At 45.7% G+C, this 23,329-nt stretch overlaps 1 protein-coding gene across 1 annotated transcript in view; it reads right to left on the minus strand.

The window, feature by feature from the left end:
• Window positions 1-23,329, minus strand: part of ush2a (Usher syndrome 2A (autosomal recessive, mild)) — a 1,147,097-nt gene that overhangs the window by 371,868 nt on the left and 751,900 nt on the right. The window contains 2 exon segments of the mRNA XM_034188044.1: window positions 7,768-7,923; window positions 15,199-15,533. Of these exon segments, the coding sequence (XP_034043935.1) occupies window positions 7,768-7,923; window positions 15,199-15,533 (491 nt within the window).

Consider the following 23,329-nt stretch of genomic DNA (forward strand, 5'->3'; position numbering starts at 1 on the left):
TGTAAGTGATTGGAGGGAGTAGGGAGCCATCTAGCGCCCGTACCTGCACAGGCGAGGTAAGCGCCACCAGAGGGAACCCTATCTCCCTGGCCCATTTGCTGTCTAGCAAATTCCCTTCTGAGCCCGTGTCCACCAGTGCTGGGGCCTTCAGGGTTAAATCCTCATACAGGATGGTAACTGGGTCAAAATGATCATGAGAACGGTGTTGTGAAAGTGTAGGAACACGGACCCACAACAGGGGGCGCAAATGAACGGACAATGGAGTAAGTCAAATAACAAAGCTTTACTGTTGTGAAACTCGCACAACAAAGACAACAGATTACAATTTTGGGAACAAGCCGAATTCCAATGGTGTCGTGTGGGCAGGCTCGAAGGTAGGAGACGTCTGTCCAAGTCGAACCGGAACCACTCGATTTCCACCGCCACCGAACCCCGGGAATACTGGAGCCGCCAAGTCCCGAACTCCCAGGTGACCACTGCCTCCGCTTGTCGGATCTGGTACTGCTGGCGAGGAACAAAAACAGTCAGAGGTGGGTGCGCTGCACCCAGCAACACGGACGGTGGTAACACCACCTCCTCCTCTCGTCAAGTAAACACTGAAGTGCAGGAGTGTGAGTACTTATCCAACACTGTCTCCTGCTGCTCTTCTCTCTCTCTGTATAAAGGCAAAAAGTATTCAAGGTTGATATAGTCGGCTGGATACGTTACCTCCTCGGTAGAAACGGTATCTCGGCAATGAGGTGGAGATGCCGTTCTGCTGATATACCCCTCTGATGATTGCTGTCAGCTGTCTCAGGTGATGGGTGACAGCTGTCACCCTGGCTGCTCCTGTGAGGCGGCAGCGCCCTCTGGTGCCTGGAGCCCGCACTCCAGGCAGGGCGCCCTCTGGTGGTGGTGGGCCAGCAGTACCTCCTCTTCAGCGGCCCACACAACAGGACCCCCCCCTCAACGGGCGCCTCCTGGCGCTCGACCGGGCTTGTCCGGGTGGCGGCGGTAGAAGTCGGCCAGGAGGGCCGGGTCCAGGATGAAGCTCCTCTTCACCCAGGAGCGTTCTTCGGGACCGTACCCCTCCCAGTCCACCAGATATTGAAAGCCCCGGCCCATCCGTCGGACATCCAAAAGCCGGCGCACAGTCCAAGCCGGCTCGCCATCGATGATCCGGGCAGGAGGTGGTGCCGGACCGGGTGTACATAGGGGTGAGGTGTGATGGGGCTTGATCTTTGACACGTGGAACACTGGATGGATCCGCAGTGAGGCCGGAAGCTGAAGCCTCACTGCGGCGGGATTGATGACCTTGAGGATCTTGAAAGGACCTATGTATCTATCTTGCAATTTCGGGGAGGCCACTTGTAGTGGGATGTCCTTGGTGGACAACCACACTTCCTGCCCGGGACGATACGTAGGGGCCGGGGTTCGCCGACGGTCTGCATGGGCCTTTGTCCTCATCCGGGCCTTCAGCAAAGCAGAGCGGGCGGCACGCCACTACCCGACGGCACTTCCGTAGGTGGGCCTGGACCGAGGGCACACCGACCTCTCCCTCAACCACCGGAAACAACGGGGGCTGATACCCCAAACACACCTCAAAGGGGGAGAGGCCGGTGGCTGACGACACTTGGCTGTTGTGGGCGTACTCGATCCAGGCCAGATGGGTACTCCAGGCCGCCGGGTGCGCGGCTGTCACGCAGCGCAGGGTCTGCTCCATCTCTTGATTGGCCCGCTCTGCTTGCCCGTTGGTTTGGGGGTGGTATCCGGACGAGAGACTGACCGTGGCCCCCAGTTCCCGGCAGAAGCTCCTCCAGACATGCGAGGAGAACTGGGGACCGCGATCGGAGATGATGTCTGATGGAATCCCATGCAGCCGGACGACGTGGTGGACCAGGAGGTCTGCCGTCTCCTGGGCTGTTGGGAGCTTCGGGAGGGCCACGAAGTGGGCCGCCTTGGAGAATCGGTCCACTATCGTGAGGATGACGGTGTTTCCCTGGGACGGCGGGAGGCCCGTGACAAAATCCAGGCCGATGTGGGACCAGGGGCGATGAGGCACGGGCAGCGGCTGTAGCAGTCCCGGAGCCTTGCGATGGTCGGCCTTGCCCCTGGCGCAGGTGGTACAGGCCTGGATATAATCCCGGACGTCGGCCTCCAGGGACGCCCACCAGAAGCGCTGCCGGACAACTGCCACGGTTCTTCGCACCCCTGGATGACAGGAGAGCTTAGAGCCATGACAGAAGTCCAGGACTGCAGCCCTAGCTTCTGGTGGGACGTAAAGTCTGTTCTTCGGTCCAGTCCCGGGGTCCGGGCTTCGTGCCAGGGCCTCCCGGACGGTTCTCTCTACGTCCCAGGTGAGGGTGGCCACGATAGTGGACTCCGGGATGATGGGTTCCGGTGGATCCGACAACTCCGTTTTGACTTCGTCTTCGTGTACCCGGGACAAGGCATCCGATCTCTGGTTCTTGGTCCCGGGCCGGTAGGTGATGCGGAAGTCAAAACAGCTGAAGAACAGTGACCAGCGGGCTTGCCTGGGATTCAGCCGCTTGGCGGTCCTGATATACTCCAGGTTCCGGTGGTCAGTGAAAACCGTGAATGGCACAGACGTTCCCTCCAACAGATGTCTCCACTCTTCAAGAGCCTCTTTCACCGCAAGGAGCTCTCGATTGCCAACGTCATAGTTCCGTTCGGCCGGGGTCAACCTGCGGGAAAAATAGGCACACGGACGAAGGACCTTATCGGTCTTCCCGCTCTGGGACAGCACAGCTCCTATCCCTGAGTCCGAGGCGTCCACTTCAACCACTAACTGGTGACTAGGATCGGGCTGCACCAGAACGGGTGCAGACGAGAAGCGCCGTTTCAACTCCTTGAACGCGGCATCGCAACGATCCGACCAGGTGAAGGGGACTTTTGGTGAGGTCAGGGCTGTCAGGGGGCTAGCTACCTGACTGTAGCCCTTAATGAACCTCCTGTAGAAATTAGCAAAGCCGAGGAACTGTTGCAGCTTCCTACGGCTTGTGGGTTGGGGCCAGTCTCTCACTGCCGCAACCTTGGCCGGATCAGGAGCGACGGAGTTGGGGGAGATGATGAACCCCAGGAAGGACAAAGAGGTGCGGTGAAACTCACACTTCTCGCCCTTAACAAACAGCCGGTTTTCCAATAACCGCTGCAGGACCTGACGTACATGTCGAACATGGGTCTCAGGATCCGGAGAAAAGATGAGTATGTCGTCAAGATATACGAAGACGAATCGGTGCAGGAAGTCCCGCAAGACATCATTAACCAATGCTTGGAACATCGCGGGAGCGTTTGTAAGACCGAACGGCATGACCAGGTACTCAAAATGACCTAACGGGGTGTTAAATGCCGTCTTCCACTCGTCTCCCTTCCGGATCCGAACCAGGTGATACGCATTCCTAAGATCAAGCTTGGTGAATATCTTAGCTCCATGCAGGGGCGTGAACACCAAATCCAACAAGGGTAAGGGGTATCGGTTACGAACCGTGATTTCGTTCAGCCCCCTGTAATCAATGCATGGACGTAATCCGCCATCCTTTTTCCCCACAAAAAAGAAACCCGCACCCATCGGGGAGGTGGAATTCCAGATCAACCCGGCAGCCAAAGAGTCCCGGATGTAGGTCTCCATTGATTCGCGTTCAGGTCGTGAGAGGTTGTACAGCCTACTGGACGGGAACTCAACACCTGGAACCAAATCAATGGCACAATCATACGGGCGGTGCGGGGGAAGGGTGAGTGCCAGATCCTTGCTAAACACCTCCGCAAGGTCATGGTACTGCACCGGAACCGTCCCTAGATTGGGCGGGGCTCTGACCTCCTCCCTGGCCTGGGAACCGGGAGGAACCGAGGAACCTAAACATACCCGATGGCAGGTCTCGCTCCACTGAACCACTACCCCAGACGGCCAATCGATCCGGGGATTGTGTTTCAACATCCAAGGGAACCCTAAAATCACACGGGAGGTGGCCGGAGTCACAAAAAACTCGATCTCCTCCCGGTGATTCCCCGACACCACCAGAGTTACTGGTGGTGTCTTGTGAGTGATTGGAGGGAGTAGGGAGCCATCTAGCGCCCGTACCTGCACAGGCGAGGTAAGCGCCACCAGAGGGAACCCTATCTCCCTGGCCCATTTGCTGTCTAGCAAATTCCCTTCTGAGCCCGTGTCCACCAGTGCTGGGGCCTTCAGGGTTAAATCCTCATACAGGATGGTAACTGGGAGTCGTGTGGCGATGTGGGTGTGTCCCACGTGAATGTCTCGGCCCACCCCTAGCCCAGTTTCTAGGGGCGGGCGTTGGTGTTTAACCGCTCGGGGCAGTCTCTTAATTGATGCTCAATCGAGCCACAAACAAAACACGCCCCGTGGGCCAGCCTCCTTTGTGTAACCGGTGCCCTAAATGTTGCCCTACTCATGTCCATAGCTTCGTCAGCAGGGGGGGCTGTAACCGCACAGAGCGCAGGGGCCGTGGAGCGTGGGGAGGGCGGAACGCGGTCGGAACCGGAAGGGAGAGGGACGACGCGTGCCCGGCCACGCCCTTCGTCTCGTTCCCGACGGCGCTCTTCTAACCGATTGTCTAATCGTATGACAAGATCGATGAGCCCATCTAAATCCCGCGGTTCGTCCTTAGCCACCAGATGCTCCTTGAGGACCAACGACAGTTCGTTTACAAAGGCGGCGCGGAGGGCAGTGCTATTCCAGCCGGACCTCGCAGCCGCGATGCGGAAGTCGACTGCATAGGCAGCTGCGCTCCGGTGCCCCTGTCTCATTGACAGCAGCACGGCTGAAGCGGTCTCTCCTCTATTAGGGTGATCGAACACTGTTCTGAACTCCCTCACAAACCCATCATATGTCTGAAGGAGCCGTGAATTTTGCTCCCAGAGCGCTGTAGCCCAAGCGCGTGCCTCACCACGAAGCAGATTTATCACATAAGCTACTTTGCTAGCGTCGGTCGCGTACATGACGGGACGCTGTGCGAAGACGAGCGAACACTGCATAAGGAAATCCGTGCACGTCTCCACACAGCCTCCGTACGGCTCTGGGGGGCTTATGTATGCTTCAGGGGAAGGTGGGAGGGGTCGTTGAACGACCAGTGGAACGTCACTGTTACGCACAGGGTCGACGGGAGGGAGAGCCGCAGCGGCTCCCTGTTCTTCCATTGGCCGTTCAACAGCCGGTTGACGCCCCTCGGGATCCATGACGCTGGCCGAGATATCCTGTTGTGAAAGTGTAGGAACACGGACCCACAACAGGGGGCGCAAATGAACGGACAATGGAGTAAGTCAAATAACAAAGCTTTACTGTTGTGAAACTCGCACAACAAACACAACAGATTACAATTTCGGGAACAAGCCGAATTCCAATGGTGTCGTGTGGGCAGGCTCGAAGGTAGGAGACGTCTGTCCAAGTCGAACCGGAACCACTCGATTTCCACCGCCACCGAACCCCGGGAATACTGGAGCCGCCAAGTCCCGAACTCCCAGGTGACCACTGCCTCCGCTTGTCGGATCTGGTACTGCTGGCGAGGAACAAAAACAGTCAGAGGTGGGTGCGCTGCACCCAGCAACACGGACGGTGGTAACACCACCTCCTCCTCTCGTCAAGTAAACACTGAAGTGCAAGAGTGTGAGTACTTATCCAACACTGTCTCCTGCTGCTCTTCTCTCTCTCTGTATAAAGGCAAAAAGTATTCAAGGTTGATATAGTCGGCTGGATACGTTACCTCCTCGGTAGAAACGATATCTCGGCAATGAGGTGGAGATGCCGTCCTGCTGATATACCCCTCTGATGATTGCTGTCAGCTGTCTCAGGTGATGGGTGACAGCTGTCACCCTGGCTGCTCCTGTGAGGCGGCAGCGCCCTCTGGTGCCTGGAGCCCGCACTCCAGGCAGGGCGCCCTCTGGTGGTGGTGGGCCAGCAGTACCTCCTCTTCAGCGGCCCACACAACAAACGGTGAGCAAAAATCCCAGAACTACATGGAGGGACCTGATGAATGACCTGCAGAGAGCTGGGACCAAAGTAGCAAAGTCTACACACTACGCAGAGAGGGACTCAAATCCTGCAGTGCCAGGTGTGTCCCCTAAGCCAGTACGTGTCCAGGCCCGTCTGAAGTTTGCCAGAGAGCATATGGATGATCCAGAAGAGGATTGGGAGAATATCATGTGGTCAGATGAAACCAAAATAGAACTTTTTGGTAAAAACTCAACTCATTGTGTTTGGAGGAAGAAGAATGCTGAGTTGCATCCCAAGAACACCATACCTACTGTGAAGCATGGGGATGGAAACATCATGCTTTGGGAATGAACGGGGCCATGTATTATGAGATTTTAAGACAAAACCTCCTTCCATCAGTGAGAGCATTGAAGATGTAACATGGCTGGGTCTTCCAGCATGACAATGATCCCCAACACTCTGCTCAGGCAATGATGGAGTGGCTCCGTAAAAAGCATTTCAAGGTACTGGAGTGGCCGAGCCAGTCTCCAGACCTCAACCCCATAGAAAATTTGTTGAGGGAGTTGAAAGTCTGTGTTGGCCAGCGACAGCCCCAAAACATCACTGCTCTGGAGGAGATCTGCATGGAGGAATGGGCCAAAACACCAGCTACAGTGTGTGCAAACCTGGTGAAGACTTACCGGAAACGTTTGAACTCTGTCATTGCCAACAAAGATTATGTTACAAAGTACTGAGTTGAACTTTTCTTATTTTCCACCATAATTTACAAATAAATCCTTTAAAATTCCTACAATATGATTTCCTGGATTTTTTTTCTAATTTTGTCTCTCATAGTTGAAGTGTACCTATGACGAAAATTACAGACCTCTTGCATAATCATCAGGGGCTGACTAAATACTTTTTGGCCCCAGTGTACATATTCAATTTGACTGTTTTAAAGCTTAATTTGCATCAGAAAATCTAAAGAGAAGTTGCTTCAACTGGAGTACATGAATCTTGAAGTGCAAATTATAATTCCATGTACTGTTATAGCACATCATTAAAAACATGTTTCAAACAAGAAAATGTTAATTTTTCAAACACCTGCACAGTAAAATCACCAGTGTAAAACTAACACTGGTGATTTTAATGTGTGTGGTCAAAAGACGTGGGCTTGCAAATGCTTTCACATTGCACACTTATGGTCTAAATTATTTCTTACCACCAATTATTTTTAAAAAGGCAGAGAAATTTATACATTATAATTTCATGCTTGAAACTAGAAAACAGATCTTTTTTCTGGCACTGTGGGAGGGGACTGCCTCTCCAGCAGCTCTCCAGTTTTACCTCTTTTTAGCTCTTTTTCCTATTCTTTCTACCCTTCTGCTCTTCTCACGAAGACATTGTGGCAAGACAATGTCTTGCCCAAGGACAGAGAGGTGTGAGCAAGAATCAAACATACTGGTAAGCTCAACTCCTTACCCCACTGAGTTACCCTCGGACATCAAAATGACAAAAATAAAATCAGTAAAGTTAAGAATGCTGACACTCTCATACTTTGTCAATGTACTACTTCAATTAATTGCAACAGAAACACAACCCAGAAAGAGAAAACCCAGAATCATTTTTCAAACATGGATTAAAAAAAGGCTTCCACCAAGTGCCAGACTGAGATTAGGGGATGCTGTGTGAAAAACAATTTAATTCATTGGGATATTTGCTTAATGTATCTTTGAGCGGTATTAAAAGATCGCCATCAGCGGTGGCTCGCCGATCGGCTCTGCACACACAGTTTGCTGCAGTGCCTACGTTTGCTCTAGAGCTCATTTCAGTAATCTCACCTGCTTAGGCCTTTATCTTGGTAGAACAATTTGGTGCCGGAGTAAACATGGAGCCAGTGATGGAGATCTTCAGAGGGGGGCGGGGCTGTGGCTGCTACTCCCGGGATGGTGGTGATGGCCAGGGGTTGATGGGTTTTACGACGAAGCAACTTGTATCTAAGTGGAAATTTGAATTAAGGAAACACGTTTAACAATCCATGTACAAACATCACAAACACAAACTTGTACCATTGTGAGCAATCACAGGTTTCAGAATGAGATACACACACTGTCCCCAAATGGAAGCATCCACCCTTACAGACATAGATGCATGCTCAGTTTCCAACGTTTCTTCTCATTATCGCTCAATTCCTCCTCTTCAGCCGTTTTTCATCTCTGTGCTTTTGTGTTTTCAGTGTATCTCATCCCTCCCTCCCTGCACCCCTCCCTCTTTTGTTTTTTCCTGCAGGGTTTGTGTTTTCCTCTCCCCACAGTGATGCTAATTTCTGCTGTAATCAGAAAAGAAGGGCTTAATGCTGCCTTTTAACCAACCCACTTAAACAAACACACAGAGCTGAGCTGAGCAGAACAGAGATGGGCTCATGCATTTTAATCGCCTGCCATGAAAAAAAAACAAAAAAAAACAACCTTTATTTTAGGCCTAATCGCAAACAGAACAGAATGGGCCAGGAACAAAAAAAGAGAGACCAGAGTGGTGATTTAGAATGAAGAAAACATTGATTAAAAAATTCACAATACTTAGCTCATTATCAGGGTACACATGTTAGCAGCTCATTAATGGGTTAGTATCACACTCCCTTGAGAACATTTTTCAGCAACTTAGGACATCTTGAGAATGGCGCAGATTCCAGTCTTGACTATCTGGTCTTGGAATGCCAGGATTAAGACTTAAGGCTTTTAATGACTTCCTGGACTCAACCACCAGAAGTGTATCTGTATTAGGGATGGGTACTGATAAGATTTTATCGATCCGATTCCTTATCGATACCTCTTGTGAATTTTCTGTGCACTAAAAGTAGACTTTACAGGTTTTCTATGTCAACAACATTTTATTGAGTCTTAAAGTAAATAAATATGAAACTGGTCACTGTATCCTTGAGCTCTGGACATAAATAAAAATAAACAAAATCTGTAGTTTTTGTCAAAAGCATTTCCTTTCTTTGTACTGCACCGTTTAGAAAGAGGTGTCAATTGATTTAAACGGCGTTTCGCTTTGAATTCATTAATTCTGACTGGACTCTATCGTTCTACCTTGACTCGGCAGAGAGCTGCACAGCGTTTGGAGCTGTGTTAACAGATTGGAGGACGATTCTCATTTTGTTCCCGCAACAAGACAGGAGTCCCAGTTAGTGACTTTAATCCACACAAAAGTGACTCACGATTGACTTAGTCAGGGATGAAAGTGGTGAAAAACAAAAAAAAGCTGTAACCCAAAATTACCCCCAACACCACCCGCACTCTGAAATGTAATCTGAGGCTATTCCAGACAATAAACTGCAGTGAGTGGAGCATCCATTTTGGTGAGAAAAAAACCCAGCTTTCCTTATTCAAATTCATTCCAGTATTATTCTGCTCTTTACTAGGATGCAGCAGTTTTCTAGCTTGGCAGATAGTTCTGGAGGAAATCACTGAAGAAATGAACAAATTGAAAATTTGGTTTGACCGAAATAAATTGTCATTAAACTTAAAAATAAAACAGGGATGAAGTGGAGGTGTAACAGTCACTAGGTGTTCACAGGAAACAGTTATTTATTTCTATATTTATTTATTTATGTTCATTGTTAGTTGGTTTTATATTTTCTGTTGTGTTTTTAATCAGGTTCTTTTTGTCTCTTTCTCTAAAATTGTATTGCTGCATTATTAGTTATTATTACTGTTACTGTTGTTGTTGTTGCTATTATTTTTATTATTAATATATAAACAAAAATAAATTTTAAAAAATGTTACAATTTGCAATACATTTGACTCTTTTATGGCAACAAACGCTGAGCCATTAATTATTATACAGAAAACAAATGCACATAAACGTGCTGAGATGCAAGCAGCTTAATGCGAACTTTAACACTGAAAATGAAATAGACATGCTAACGTGTTAGCATCGGTCTTGTTTTTAAATGATAAAATACATCTATCAACTGTTTCAGAAGACCATAACAGGTTGGTTTAACATAAAAAAGGTAAATATTACTCACACACATATGCTCTTTGGGGTTTTACAGGGGAAAAATTAAGATAAAGCGAAATAAAACAAAGAGCCAACAAAACAGTGGGTCGGATCAATGCTTCATTGCTTCAAGCTTCAAAGAAGAGCCGCGCTGCAGAAACGTTTGATTACAGACCCTGCAGGGGTTCTGTAATCAACGTAGAGACATGAACATTTTTCCGACAAACACCCCAAAAACAATGGCCGCTCTGAAGGAAGGATATCGATATCGTCAAGCAAAAAGGTTATTGATGTCGGTAGATCGAATCATTTCTTAACGATACCTGAAAAGAAGCTGTTCTCGATACCCAACCCCAATCTGTATGCAGTGAAAGTGTTGAACTTGCAGAAACATTCACTTATCTTAAAGCCCCTTTCACACCGGGCCCACTTTGAGCTGCATTGCACAGCGTAATGACAACGCCACGTGGATGCAACCTAGTGCCAAGACGATGTAGGTCAACGCCATAACAGCGCGAGGGACGCAAATTGATGAAGCGAATCAGACACCAAAAATTAAACATGTTTAATTTTTTTCTGCGTCAAGCACAGGACGCAGAAAGGAATTGGTTTCAACACAAGTCAGGGCAAAGCAACGATACTCAACGTGACTGGAAGCCACACCCTCACAATACAACGTTACCCAATGCCAATTTATGATTCCTGCTGTGTTCCATTGTTACCGAAGTATAAATCACGCAGGATTGTTTTTATACCGTGTACACAGTGCAGTGAAACTACACGCTCAAAGAGCTGCAGCTCCTCGCTCTTAAATTCTCTCACAAATGTGTTTAAATAAAGTCCATAAAAGTCCTGCTCACAGACTGATTGCCAGAGACAGGACATGTCCACATCCAGTAAAAAGTCCGGACAAATAAAACATATTATATAAATGACAAAAAAGGACATAAGTCCTGTTCACAGACTGATTACCACAGACAGGACATGTCCACAACTCCAGACATCTCCACATTTACTCACAGACGGTTCGCGTGCGCAGGAATGAACGCAGCTTGAGGTCAAAGGAAGAAAGATAAACTATAACAGAAATCAAAGCGCAGACCTGCAGCCCTGCACAAGAACAAATATAAACTAGAAGCACTCGGAGAGTGCAAACCTCCTCCAAGGCCATAGGGTCACTGACGTCACATGGAATACCCTTTGCCAAAGAGACTTATTCCACGTCGTTTCACGCATCTACCATCATGTTTCAGATTCAGTGGTTAACCCTCTGGGGTCCGAGGGCATTTTTTGGACAGTTCACTCACCTGGCATAAATGTTTTATTACTGCTGTTAACAGCTCTCCCTGCATCCCACAATCAAGTTTTATGCCTCTTTTTCAGGACAGCCTGTACTTTCAAAATACATATGCTATTCTTGTGTTTTATAAGTGTAATAAAGGTTTATAATCAGAAATAAGAAAGGAAAAAGTAAAGCGGCAATAATGTTCCACACACATTTATTCAAAACACACAGCAAACTATAATAAACTAGTAAAACATCACTCCTAACAACAATCTTTGGTGTGTCACGTGAGGCGAATCTGCCCTACAATTGGATTTTGGAAAACCATGTGACGGTGAACCAATTCCAATTGGACATTCACATTGCTCACGTCATCACACAGCTTCTATGAGGAGTACAAAGATGGTGGACGGTGGCTCGAAAGTCCGCGGAATTAACTTTTCACCAAAAAAAGTATGTTTCTATCTCATATCATTAAGAAGTTATTTATAATTTAGGAAAGCTTGGTCTCAGCAGTCGTACACGACGGCATCGGCCCGAGAGGGTTAAACCCTTAGATCTTCAGCAGATGTATTTATAAAGAGAAACTGCATGAACTACACACGTTTTTTTTTTTCAAATAACAAGTTTATTCAATGAGAAGAAACAAATGCTAAATTATTGTTGTGTTGTAACTTAATTTTTGTTCAGCCTTTGTGACCCGTCTTCATGAAGTTAGATGCAAAAATGTTGAAATTAGCCCTATCCTGCAATGATAAAGAATCCTTAAAAAAATTACTGGATCCGGTTCGTGTTCCGGATCATTACCAAAATTTAACGACTTCTAAGTTATGCCAAGATACACCCCTGATAAAAATTTCATTGAAATCTGTTGAGGATTATTTTGAGTAATCAATCAGATGAGCTGCACTGTAATGCGGTGTGCTGATGCAATGACTCGTACTCACACGTTGTGTTTTTTAATTGTTTGTGCAATGTTCATGTGTAGTTCATGTAATTAATGCGTAACAGAGATTTTGAACATTTCAAAATTTTCTTTGCGCAATTGCATGACGTTATGCACAGTTTACAATGGTTTGCGATTAGTTGACTCTCCTGCAAGGCAGAGTGCGTGCAAGCGCGCAGATCAAAATTGTGCAAGTGTCAAGGCACCTTTAGTGGTGACATTCTTGTCACTGGGTCCTCTGCCTTTGAGATCGAGAGTGGCTGTCAAGTGGATGCTAACCAGTGACCTAAGGCAACAACTGGATTTCTTTGGGACAAGACCTTTTTGGAGGATCTTTGGGTATCAATAGAATGACTTTGTGGTAAACAAAGTCATTCACTTTGGGAGACTCAGATGAGAAGTATCACTTTAATTTTGAGATAACTTTTGCTTTGACATTTTGTCTATGTGGTACATTTCTCTGTGCATGATCCAGCACAGTGCTTCAGTGTTGAGAAGCACAGTGGATGAAGAAGGGCAAGAGGATGACCACGCTTCACTTGACGGTGACATGTCAATGGTTTCTTTCAAGAGGTGGGGATGGACCGGTTGTCTACCTGTGTGGTTGCCATCCAGGACCTAAGGTGGTTCCGTGATGTTGCAGAGGCAAAGACACACAACACCAGTTCATGTTCCCAGACTTGACATATCTGGGTTTTGACTATGAGCTACAACTAACAATAAACACACAGAGTGCAGTGTATCCAAAAAGCATTCACAGAACTTCACTTTTTCCACATTTTTTTTATGTTACAGCATTATTACAAAATGAGTGAAATTCAATTTTTCCTCAAAATTCTACACACAATATCCCATAATGACAATGTGAATTTTTTTTTATTTTGCAAATTTATCAAAAAATTTAAAAACTAAGAAATCACATGCACATAAGTATTCACATCTTTGCCTTGAAGCTTAAAATTAAGCTCAGGTGCATCCTGTTACCACTGATCATCCTTGACATGTTTCTACAGATTAATTGGAGTCCACCTTGGGCTGACTGGACATGATTTGGAAAGCCACACACCTGTCTACATACAAGGTCCTACAGTTGACAGTGCATGTCAGAGCACAAACCAAGCATGAAGTCAAAGGAATTGTCTGTAGACCTCTGAGACAGGACTGTCTTGAGGCACACATCTGACATCTAACACCATACCAAATTCCCTGTATGTATGAATTTCTTGGCAATAAATTTGATTCTGATTCTAGAGAAGGGACAAAAACATCTCTGCTGCTTTGAAGGTCCCAATGACCACAGTAGCTTCCATCATCCATAAATGGAAGAAGTTCGGATCCACCAGGTCCCTGCCTAGAGTTGGCCACCCGTCTAAACTGTGCAATCGGGGGAGAAGGGCCTTAGTCAGAAAGGTCACCAAGAACCCGATGGTCACTCTGTCAGAGCGCCAGCATTCCTCTGTGGAGAAAGGAGAACCTTCTAGAAGGACAACCATCTCTGCAGCAATCCACCAGTGAGGCCTGTATGGTATGGGGAGGTGATGGTCTAGTGGTTACGTGTTGGGAATCCTCGGTTCAAACCCCAGCCTGGCCGGAAAATCACTAAGGGGCCTTGGGCAAGGTAAGGACCTTGCCAAAGCACCCTGATTCCCAAGCTGCTCCCAGTGTGTAGTGAGCACCCTTGCATTGTAGCACCCTGACATCAGTATGAGAGTGTGCCTGTGTGAATAGGTGAATACGAGGCATAATTGTAAAGCACTTTGAGCATCTGATGCAGATGGAAAAGCACGATATAAATGTAGTCCATTTATGGTAGAGTGGCCAGATGGAAGCCACTCCTTAGTAAAAGTCACATGGCAGCCTGCCTGGAGTTTACCAAAAGGCAACTGACTGACTCTCGGCCATCAAAAACAAAATTCTCTGGTCTGATGAGACAAAGATTGAACTCTTTGGCGTGAATACCAGGTGTTATGTTTGGAGGAAACCAGGTACCATCCCTACAGTGAAGCATGGTGATGGCAGCATCATCTGTGGGGATGTTTTTCAGCAGCAGGAACTGGGAGACAAGTCAGGATTGAGGGAAAGATGAATGCAGCAATGCACAAAGACATCCTGGATGAAAACCTGCTCCAGAGTGCTCTTAACCTCAGACAGTTCACAGGTGACAGGTCATATATCAACAGGACAATGATGCTAAGAACACAGCCAAGATATCAAAGGAGTGGCTTCAGGACAACACTGTGAATGTCCTTGATTGGCCCAGCCAGAGCCCAGACCTGAATAAACTAAATATCTCTGGAGAGATCTGACAATGGATGTGCACCGACGCTCCCCATCCAACCTGAGGAATGGGCAAAACTGCCCAAAGATAGGTGCACCAAGCTTGTGGCATCATATTCAAGAAGACTTGAGGCTGTAATTACTGCCAAAGGTGCATCAACAATGTACTGAGCAAAGGGTGTGAATACTTATGTACGTGTGATTTCTTAGTTTTGTATTTTTAATACATTTACAAAAATTTCAAAAAACCTGTTTTCATGTTGCCATTATGGGGTGTTGTGAGTAGAATTTTGAGGGGAAAAAAATAATTTACTCCATTTTGGATTAAGGCTGTAATATAACAAAATGTGGAAAAAGTGAAGTGCTGTAAATAGTTTCCAGATGCACTATAGGTTCTGATTGTGTTCATTAAAATGAGTACACAACTGCTGCATGCATGCATGGTATGTGCATTTGTTCCATTTTAAAATGTATTTCCATGTATATTTGCTGAATTCCAACAACTATGTGAAGGCTACTATGTGAGGTGTTACACTTTCTGTCAGTGTTGTTTCAAACCATTTGGGCACTCCTGTGCCATAGAGGGTACCTTCAATATAATTTGCATAACTAGGAGCAGTGAGGTTCTTGAAAAACATTTTGACACGTGTTTTGTGATCATAGTGTATGCCAAGTTATTATATTTTTCATTCACAGAATGCAAAACTACAAAACACCTTGATATTGTTTGATACAAAGTCATGGATTCATCCATGTTACCTGATGTTGGGTCCATTGGGTCTGGTTGGTGGCTGCCAGGAAATGGCAAGAAAGGACTCACTGACTGTGACCACTGATAATGGTGCAATGCCTTGGGGGCTTGTGGGTAATGTGGTAGCTAGTGTGGGGAGGCTTTCTGTGCATCCTCCAACAGTTCCACCTCCTATGGAACACGCCAAAACACTGACACTGTAGTTAGTGTATGGAACAAGGTCAGTTAAGGTCACTTGGAGCTCAGAAGCGTTGATGTTGTTGTGGAACACGCGGGGTTCTGGGAAGCGGATCTCGTAGCCATCGATTTCCCCATTTGGAATAAGGGGAGGCAACCATGTAACCTGAAACACAACAGACCTACATTTAAATTCTGGACGACTGCACTGAAAGATTAAATAATATGAAGTAGCTCAGAAGAAAAATAGGGTAAATTCAATTGATCATGCTTCATAAACAGACTAGAAGCACTCAGAGAGTGCAAACCTCTGCCAAGGCCATGGGGTCATTGACGCCATAACATCTACACGCTATGGAATCATTGAACCTAAAAAAGTCTAACAATGATGTTTGCTCAGTAGTAAAAAAAGTTTTATCTGCTGTGACTGGATAGCATGTATCCTTAGCACTTGGCATCACAGTTTATTGCAACTTGCACCTTTCCCAGAAGCTACTGTCATCTGAGCACTGATATTGATATTGCATGTGCTTATAGACAAAAACAAATAAGAGACAAAATGCAATTTATTATTCAACTAAACTGCAAATATATGAATTTTTTAACATTTATGAAACACTTCTCTAAACAAGGCCATAGGGTCACTGACCCTAAAGAGATTCCCTCCTTGGCACAGTGATCTATTTCTTTTTGTCTGTTTCTCTAAAATTGTATATATACTCAACAAAAATATAAACGCAACACTTTTGGTTTTGCTCTCATTTTGTATGAGATGAACTCAAAGATCTAAAACTTTTTCCACATACACAATATCACCATTTCCCTCAAATATTGTCCACAAACCAGTCTAAATCTGTGATAGTGAGCACTTCTCCTTTGCTGAGATAATCCATCCCACCTCACAGGTGTGCCATATCAAGATGCTGATTAGACACCATGATTAGTGCACAGGTGTGCCTTAGACTGCCCACAATAAAAGGCCACTCTGAAAGGTGCAGTTTTGTTTTATTGGGGGGGGGATACCAGTCAGTATCACCACCATTTGCCTCATGCAGTGCAACACATCTCCTTCGCATAGAGTTGATCAGGTTGTCAATTGTGGCCTGTGGAATGTTGGTCCACTCCTCTTCAATGGCTGTGCGAAGTTGCGACGACGAACTGGAGTCAGGTCGAGACCCCGATGAGGATGACGAGCATGCAGATGAGCTTCCCTGAGATGGTTTCTGACAGTTTGTGCAGAAATTCTTTGGTTATGCAAACCGATTGTTTCAGCAGCTGTCCGAGTGGCTGGTCTCAGACGATCTTGGAGGTGAACATGCTGGATGTGGAGGTCCTGGGCTGGTGTGGTTACACGTGGTCTGCGGTTGTGAGGCTGGTTGGATGTACTGCCAAATTCTCTGAAACGCCTTTGGAGATGGCTTATGGTAGAGAAATGAACATTCAATACACGAGCAACAGCTCTGGTTGACATTCCTGCTGTCAGCATGCCAACTGCATGCTCCCTCAAATCTTGCGACATCTGTGGCATTGTGCTGTGTGATAAAACTGCACCTTTCAGAGTGGCCTTTTATTGTGGGCAGTCTAAGGCACACCTGTGCACTAATCATGGTGTCTAATCAGCATCTTGGTATGGCACACCTGTGAGGTGGGATGGATTATCTCAGCAAAGGAGAAGTGCTCACTATCACAGATTTAGACTGGTTTGTGAACAATATTTGAGGGAAATGGTGATATTGTGTATGTGGAAAAAGTTTTAGATCTTTGAGTTCATCTAATACAAAATGGGAGCAAAACCAAAAGTGTTGCATTTATATTTTTGTTGAGTCATTAAATTATTAATATATAAACAAAAATAAATTTAAGAAATATTACAATTTGAAAACAAATGCACCCGAACGTGATGATAGCTGCAACTGCTTAATGCTAACTTTTAACATTGAAAATGCCATAGACATGCTAACGCATTAGCATCGGGATCCAGATCGTGAGCCGGATCACCACTAAAATTTAATCACTTGTTCCTCTTGTCATTTCCAACCTCCTTGGCGGAGGTAAAAATAAATTTAAGAACTATTACAATTTGAAAAAAATTCCCTATCCCGCAATGGTGAAGAATCCTTTAAAAAATTCATGGATCCGGATCGTGATCCGGATCACCACTACAATTTAATCACTTTTTCCTCTTGTCATTTCCAACTACTCCACAAAATTTCATCAAAATCCGTTCAAAACTTTTAGAGTTATCCTGCTGACAAAGAGACAGACAAACAAACAAACGCGATCGAAAACATAACCTCCTTGGTGGAGGTAATCATTAGATTATTAATATATAAACAAAAATTAATTTAAGAAATATTACAATTTGAAAACAAATGCACCCGAACATGATGACAGCTGCAACTGCTTAATGCTAACTTTTAACATTGAAAATGCCATAGACATGCTAACGCGTTAGCATCGTGATCCGCATCGTGATCCGGATCACCACTAAAATTTAAATCACTTGTTCCTCTTGTCATTTCCAATCTCGTTAATAATCATTAGATTATTAATATACGAGGTCTGTTAGAAAAGTAACGGACCTTTTTATTTTTTGCAAAAACTATATGGATTTGAATCATGTGTGATTGCATCAGCCAAACTTGAACCTTCGTGCGCATGCGTGAGTTTTTTCACGCCTGTCGGTTGCGTCATTTGCCTGTGAGCACCCCTTGTGGGAGGAGTGGTCCAGCCCCCTCGCCGGATTTTCATTGTCAGGAAATTGGCTGATCAACTACCGCTTTGCTTCATCAAAGTTTTTTCAGAAAGTGTGAGAGACAGCCAAGTGGAAACCATTTGGAAAATTCAGATGGCTTTTGGTGAAGATCTTATGGGGATCACACAGATTAAGGACAATTACAACTGGATTAAAGACGGCCCACAGCGGCGGATGGCGCGCCGCGCACCAAGCGGCGATCGACAGGCTCAAACGACCAGATCATTTCCAAAGTGAATGCTTTGTTGATCCGGGACGTCGTGTGACTACCAGAGAAATGGCAAGACAGCTGGACATAGCACTTTTTCGGCACATTCCACTGTTACAGGAGCTTTTGTAATGGAAAGAGGAGCGGAGAAATTCACCACGGAGCCGCTCATGGCACGGGACGAAAGCACCTCCGTGTTGGTCTCACAGGACAAGCTCTAACATGCCCAGCTCTTGCACCATTCGGAAAATTCAGACGGCTTTCGGTGGCTTTTCAGTTGTGTGACTATCCGAGAAATTGTGGACGAGCTGGACATGCCACAACATGTCCTGTGAGGCTTCATCACAGCGTTGCTTTTTGTTCTGTGCCCTGCACCTCCTTCCCGACGCGCAAATTTCTCTGCACGTCTTTTCATGCCGAAAAACTCCTGTAACAGTGGAATGTGCCGTTCATTTCCAAAGTAAATGCTTTGTTGATCCGGGACGTCGTCTGACTACTACAGAAATGGCAGAAGAGTTTGACATCATCACTTTTTCGGCATGAAAAGACTTTGTAAAACCTGTCTTTGTAAAACCATAGATGCGAGCGTCAATGCGTTTTGAGAGACAACTGTTTTTCAAATCAGAGCTGAGCTGCACAGTGGATGCGGGGCTCTGTGCTCACAGCTCGCTGAAGCTGTGTGAAGTGGGCAGTTCAGACCTCCCCCTGCTTCTCGTCCAGACACCAGGTTTAAAGCTGGGATTGACCCAGAATACAAAAATAATAGTAACGCATAGTGACTCAGAGAAGTAACTTTAATCTGATTACTGATTTAGGAAGATTAACATGTTAGATTAGTCATTACTGAAAAAAGCGATCAGATTAGAGTAACATGTTACTAAGGGCCCCTTCACACATAGTGCGAATATGTACAACTCAGGACGACACCTGTCGGGGCAGCACGTATGAGCAAACCATGAAATACTGCACCGACGGGCAGGCGTGCACAATGCAGTTGCGACAGTTTGTGCACGTGGGAACACAGTGCCACCAGCTGCACGATGTGGTTACACATCGCGGAGCTGCTATGAAGAAAAAAAAAATGTTGCAATGGTTTTGTGCACATGGGAACACAGCCAGTCAGAAAATTTACCACTGAGCTACGATCGCTATCCTATGAAAGCTGCTGGAAACTGCCTCATATCAGGAAGGTCATGTACATATTAAAAAAAAAAACACACACACACCATATCAAAACATCGCATTATATTGAATCCCTCTTATCAAGCAGGAAATACAAGGATGATCTATCTGTTCCTCTGTAGATGACCCATGGTCACAGACAGACAGTCATGAAATGACATGAATGATAAAGCAGTTCGCTTTTCTCATGTCCACATCTGCTGGTCCGGTGCATCCACGCGCATATGTTCTGCCTGACACGCGTGTCTTGTGGATGCTGCGCTGCAGGACTGACACCGTGTCGTGGAACAGATCTCACGTGGGTGGTGTGACAGTCAGATAGTCGCACCGTGCGCGACCTTGCTCACTACAGCTCATTGCCACAGCGATATATGTTTTTATTTATGTCCACGTAAGGACAGCAAGCAGACACTCGCACTTCACAGTGGGCAGTTGTTAGTTCACATCTGATCAAACACAGTACGTGTTGTCCATAATTTTACATGTTTTTCACACAATACCTGCTTCATGGGCACTTTATGTGCAAATCACCCAAATTAGCATTATGTGTGAAGGGGCCCTTAGTAACGCGTTATCAGCATCACTGGAAGCAATGCATCAAGACAAAAAAAAAAAGTAATTTTTCAAACCAGATGTGTGGCAGTGGCGAGTGTTGCTAAACAGCATTGGATGGTGATCTGTAAGACAATTTAGGAGGTGAAGAAGGAGAAGAGTAGCCATGTTGAAGATGAAGACTTCTGAACAGTAATTTTGTTTCATGTTGAGAAAGAGCCCTACAGAGGTACTACTTGAGCAAGTTGGGAGTGGGAAAGAAGTATGTGAGGGTGTTGCAGGGTATGGTGGAGATAGTGTGGCAATGGTGATGTGAGCAGTAGGCCTGATAGAAGGGCTCAAGATGGGGGTGGGATTGTATCAGGTTGGGGAATGAGATAACTCAGGAGTCTCCATTGACTATGATGCTCATGGATGACATTGTTATCTGTCATAAGTGTGAGGAACAGGTTGAGGTGAGCCTGTGGATGTGAATGTGAAGATGCGTATGTCAACACCTTGGATGTGGTGGCGCTAAGAAAAGACAGGAGGTGGTGCTGGAAGTGGCAAAGATGAAGATCATTTTCCCTTGGATAAGGAGACTTATGGATGTGATGAGGGAGGACATACAGGTGGGTGGTTTGACAAAGAAACCAATAGAAGAAATACGAAGTCTGTTAGAAAAGTATCTGACCTTTTTATTTTTTTCAAAACCTGATGGATTTGAATCACATGTGCTTGCATGAGCAAACCTTGAACCTTCGTGCACATGCGTGAACTTTTTCACGCCTGTCGATTGCATCATTTTCTGGTAAGCAGCCTTTGTGTGGAACATGTGTCGTGCGCTTGGCGTTCTTTCAATCCAAGGAAAAAGACGGAACAACTGGAGCAGCGCCGCATCAAATTTTGCCAGAAACTGGGTGACAGCCAGGTGGAAACATTCGGATTATTCAGACGGCTTTCGGTGACGATCCTATGGGCATCACACAGATTAAGGAGCGGTACAACCGGTTTAAAGATGTCCGCACAACGGTGGAGAGCGCGCCACGCTCTGGTCGGCCATCAACATGCTGAAATGACCAGATCATTTCCAAAGTGAACGCTGTGGTGATGCGGGACCGTCGTGTGACTATCTGAGAAATTGCGGAAGAGGTGGACATCAGCACTTTTTCGGAACATTCCATTGTGATAGAAGATTTGTCCATGAAAAGAGCGGCGGTGAAAATCATGCCGATGGCTTCGGCACGAAGGTGACGGCAGAGCAAAAGCGCCTTTGTGTTGAAGTCTCACAGGACATGTTGTGACATGCCCACCTCTTCCACAATTTCTCGGATAGTCACATGACTGAAAAGTCACCGAAAGCCGTCTGAATCATCCGAATGGTTTCCACCTGGCTGTTGCTCAGTTTCTGGCAAAATATGATGCGGCACTGCTCCAGTTGTTCCGTCATTTTCCTTGGAATTAAAAAAACGCAGAGCGCACGACACGTTCCACACAAAGGCTGCTTACCAGAAAATGATGCAATCGACAGGCGTGAAAAACTTCACGCATGCGCACGAAGGTTCAAGGTTTGCTCATGCAAGCACATGTGATTCAAATCCATCAGGTTTTTGAAAAAAATAAAAAGGTCCGATACTTTTCTAACAGACCTCGTATATGTATATATAAAAAATACAACAATTTTGCACAATGTGACTTAAGAACTATGGTTGTTACTTGATGGCTCAACATTTCAAAAGTTCTTGAGATGCTGAGGATGGCAGACAGCTTTAAGATGGATGAACTCCAGGAAGTCTTGGGATGCTATGCGAGTGCATTTTAAGACCAGTGCATGTTGATGCAAATGTGCATCAGAGAAAATGCATAAGTGCTGAGATGTAGGTGGTGTCCATGTGTGTGCATACATTGACACCTGGCTTTGTGGCAGTAAAGAATATAATCCTGTGTGCTCATGCTAACACCATGGTCATGTGTGTGTGTGTGTGTTCCATAGCGTACAAAAATAACCTGACTTTGACATGAGCAGAAGATTCCTTTCATCAGATTTAAAACAGGGATCACACAGGCAGACATATACATGCACAACCACCATGCTAAAATAATGAAAGCAGCTCATAATGGAATTGCTACATGTAAAAACAAACCTCTCACTGGCCAACACATCTGATTTGGAAAGCATTGCCAGTAATGCAGAGTGCAAATAAAGGAAACTGACAGACAAACCAATAACACACCCTCATATGAACATTTGTGTATTTGCAGACACCTACATAAAAATTTGAGATTCATGCAACAATTGCATATACACCTGTAATGTGCATACTTATGTGTATAAACCGTCATGTACAGCATCTTGTTTGAGCTTGAAAGATTAAGTGGTCAGTGCTGATGAGTGCATTATGACTGAATGTCAAGAGTAATTATTTCCTCACACAACCTACATTTTCATTGAAAAAGTGGCACAGCGAGGTGATACGGGACACACACACACACACACACACACACACACACACACACACACACACACACACAGACACACACACACACACACACACACACACACACACACACACACACACACACACACACACACACACACACACACACGGGCAGGGTCACGTTGAGTTAGGTAGCTCATTTCGCAAAGTGCGTGTTGGGTGTGTGTTGTGGTGAAAGTCATTTATAGATTGAACAGCCTGATGTAATTTGGAGATGGTTAAGACAGCAGAGACCCTGAGCTGACATAAAGTGCTGAGGTTAAGCCCAGTTCTGTGAGTGTGCATGTGTGTATGGATATATGTTTATGACAGAAGGAAAGATGATAAAAGGAATATAAAGTGCCAACCTCAACAAGTGACCATACAATTCTTCAACCAAGTAATTTTTTTTTCCCTGTGGTGCACAGCAAGCTATCATTAAAACAATGGGCGGTGGGAGGGGGTGTTCCAAGTGTTAGAATTTATACTGAAGCCACATATACATATACTGGAGTACTTCAACATTTCCTTTTGGAAAAATGAGAGAGAACTGCATTAAAAGTCTTGGATTAAACTTGTTTGCTCTTCCTAAAATAAATAAATAAATAAATAAATAAATAAATGGTGTGGTCTAGTATGTCATACGTGAAGAATAATGCCCCCCCCCATATTCAAGTTTTAACATCGATGAAACAATTAACCTAGTTTCAGCCAATACACTGTACCTTGTACATAAGAGGGTGCATATGAAATACCAGTCCACTACCTTTAAAAATAAAGCCTGCAGGTCTTAAAATTTTTGGCCATAT

This window comes from Thalassophryne amazonica, chromosome 2 (genome assembly GCF_902500255.1).
Source record: "Thalassophryne amazonica chromosome 2, fThaAma1.1, whole genome shotgun sequence".
Classification (NCBI taxonomy): Eukaryota; Metazoa; Chordata; class Actinopteri; order Batrachoidiformes; family Batrachoididae; genus Thalassophryne; species Thalassophryne amazonica.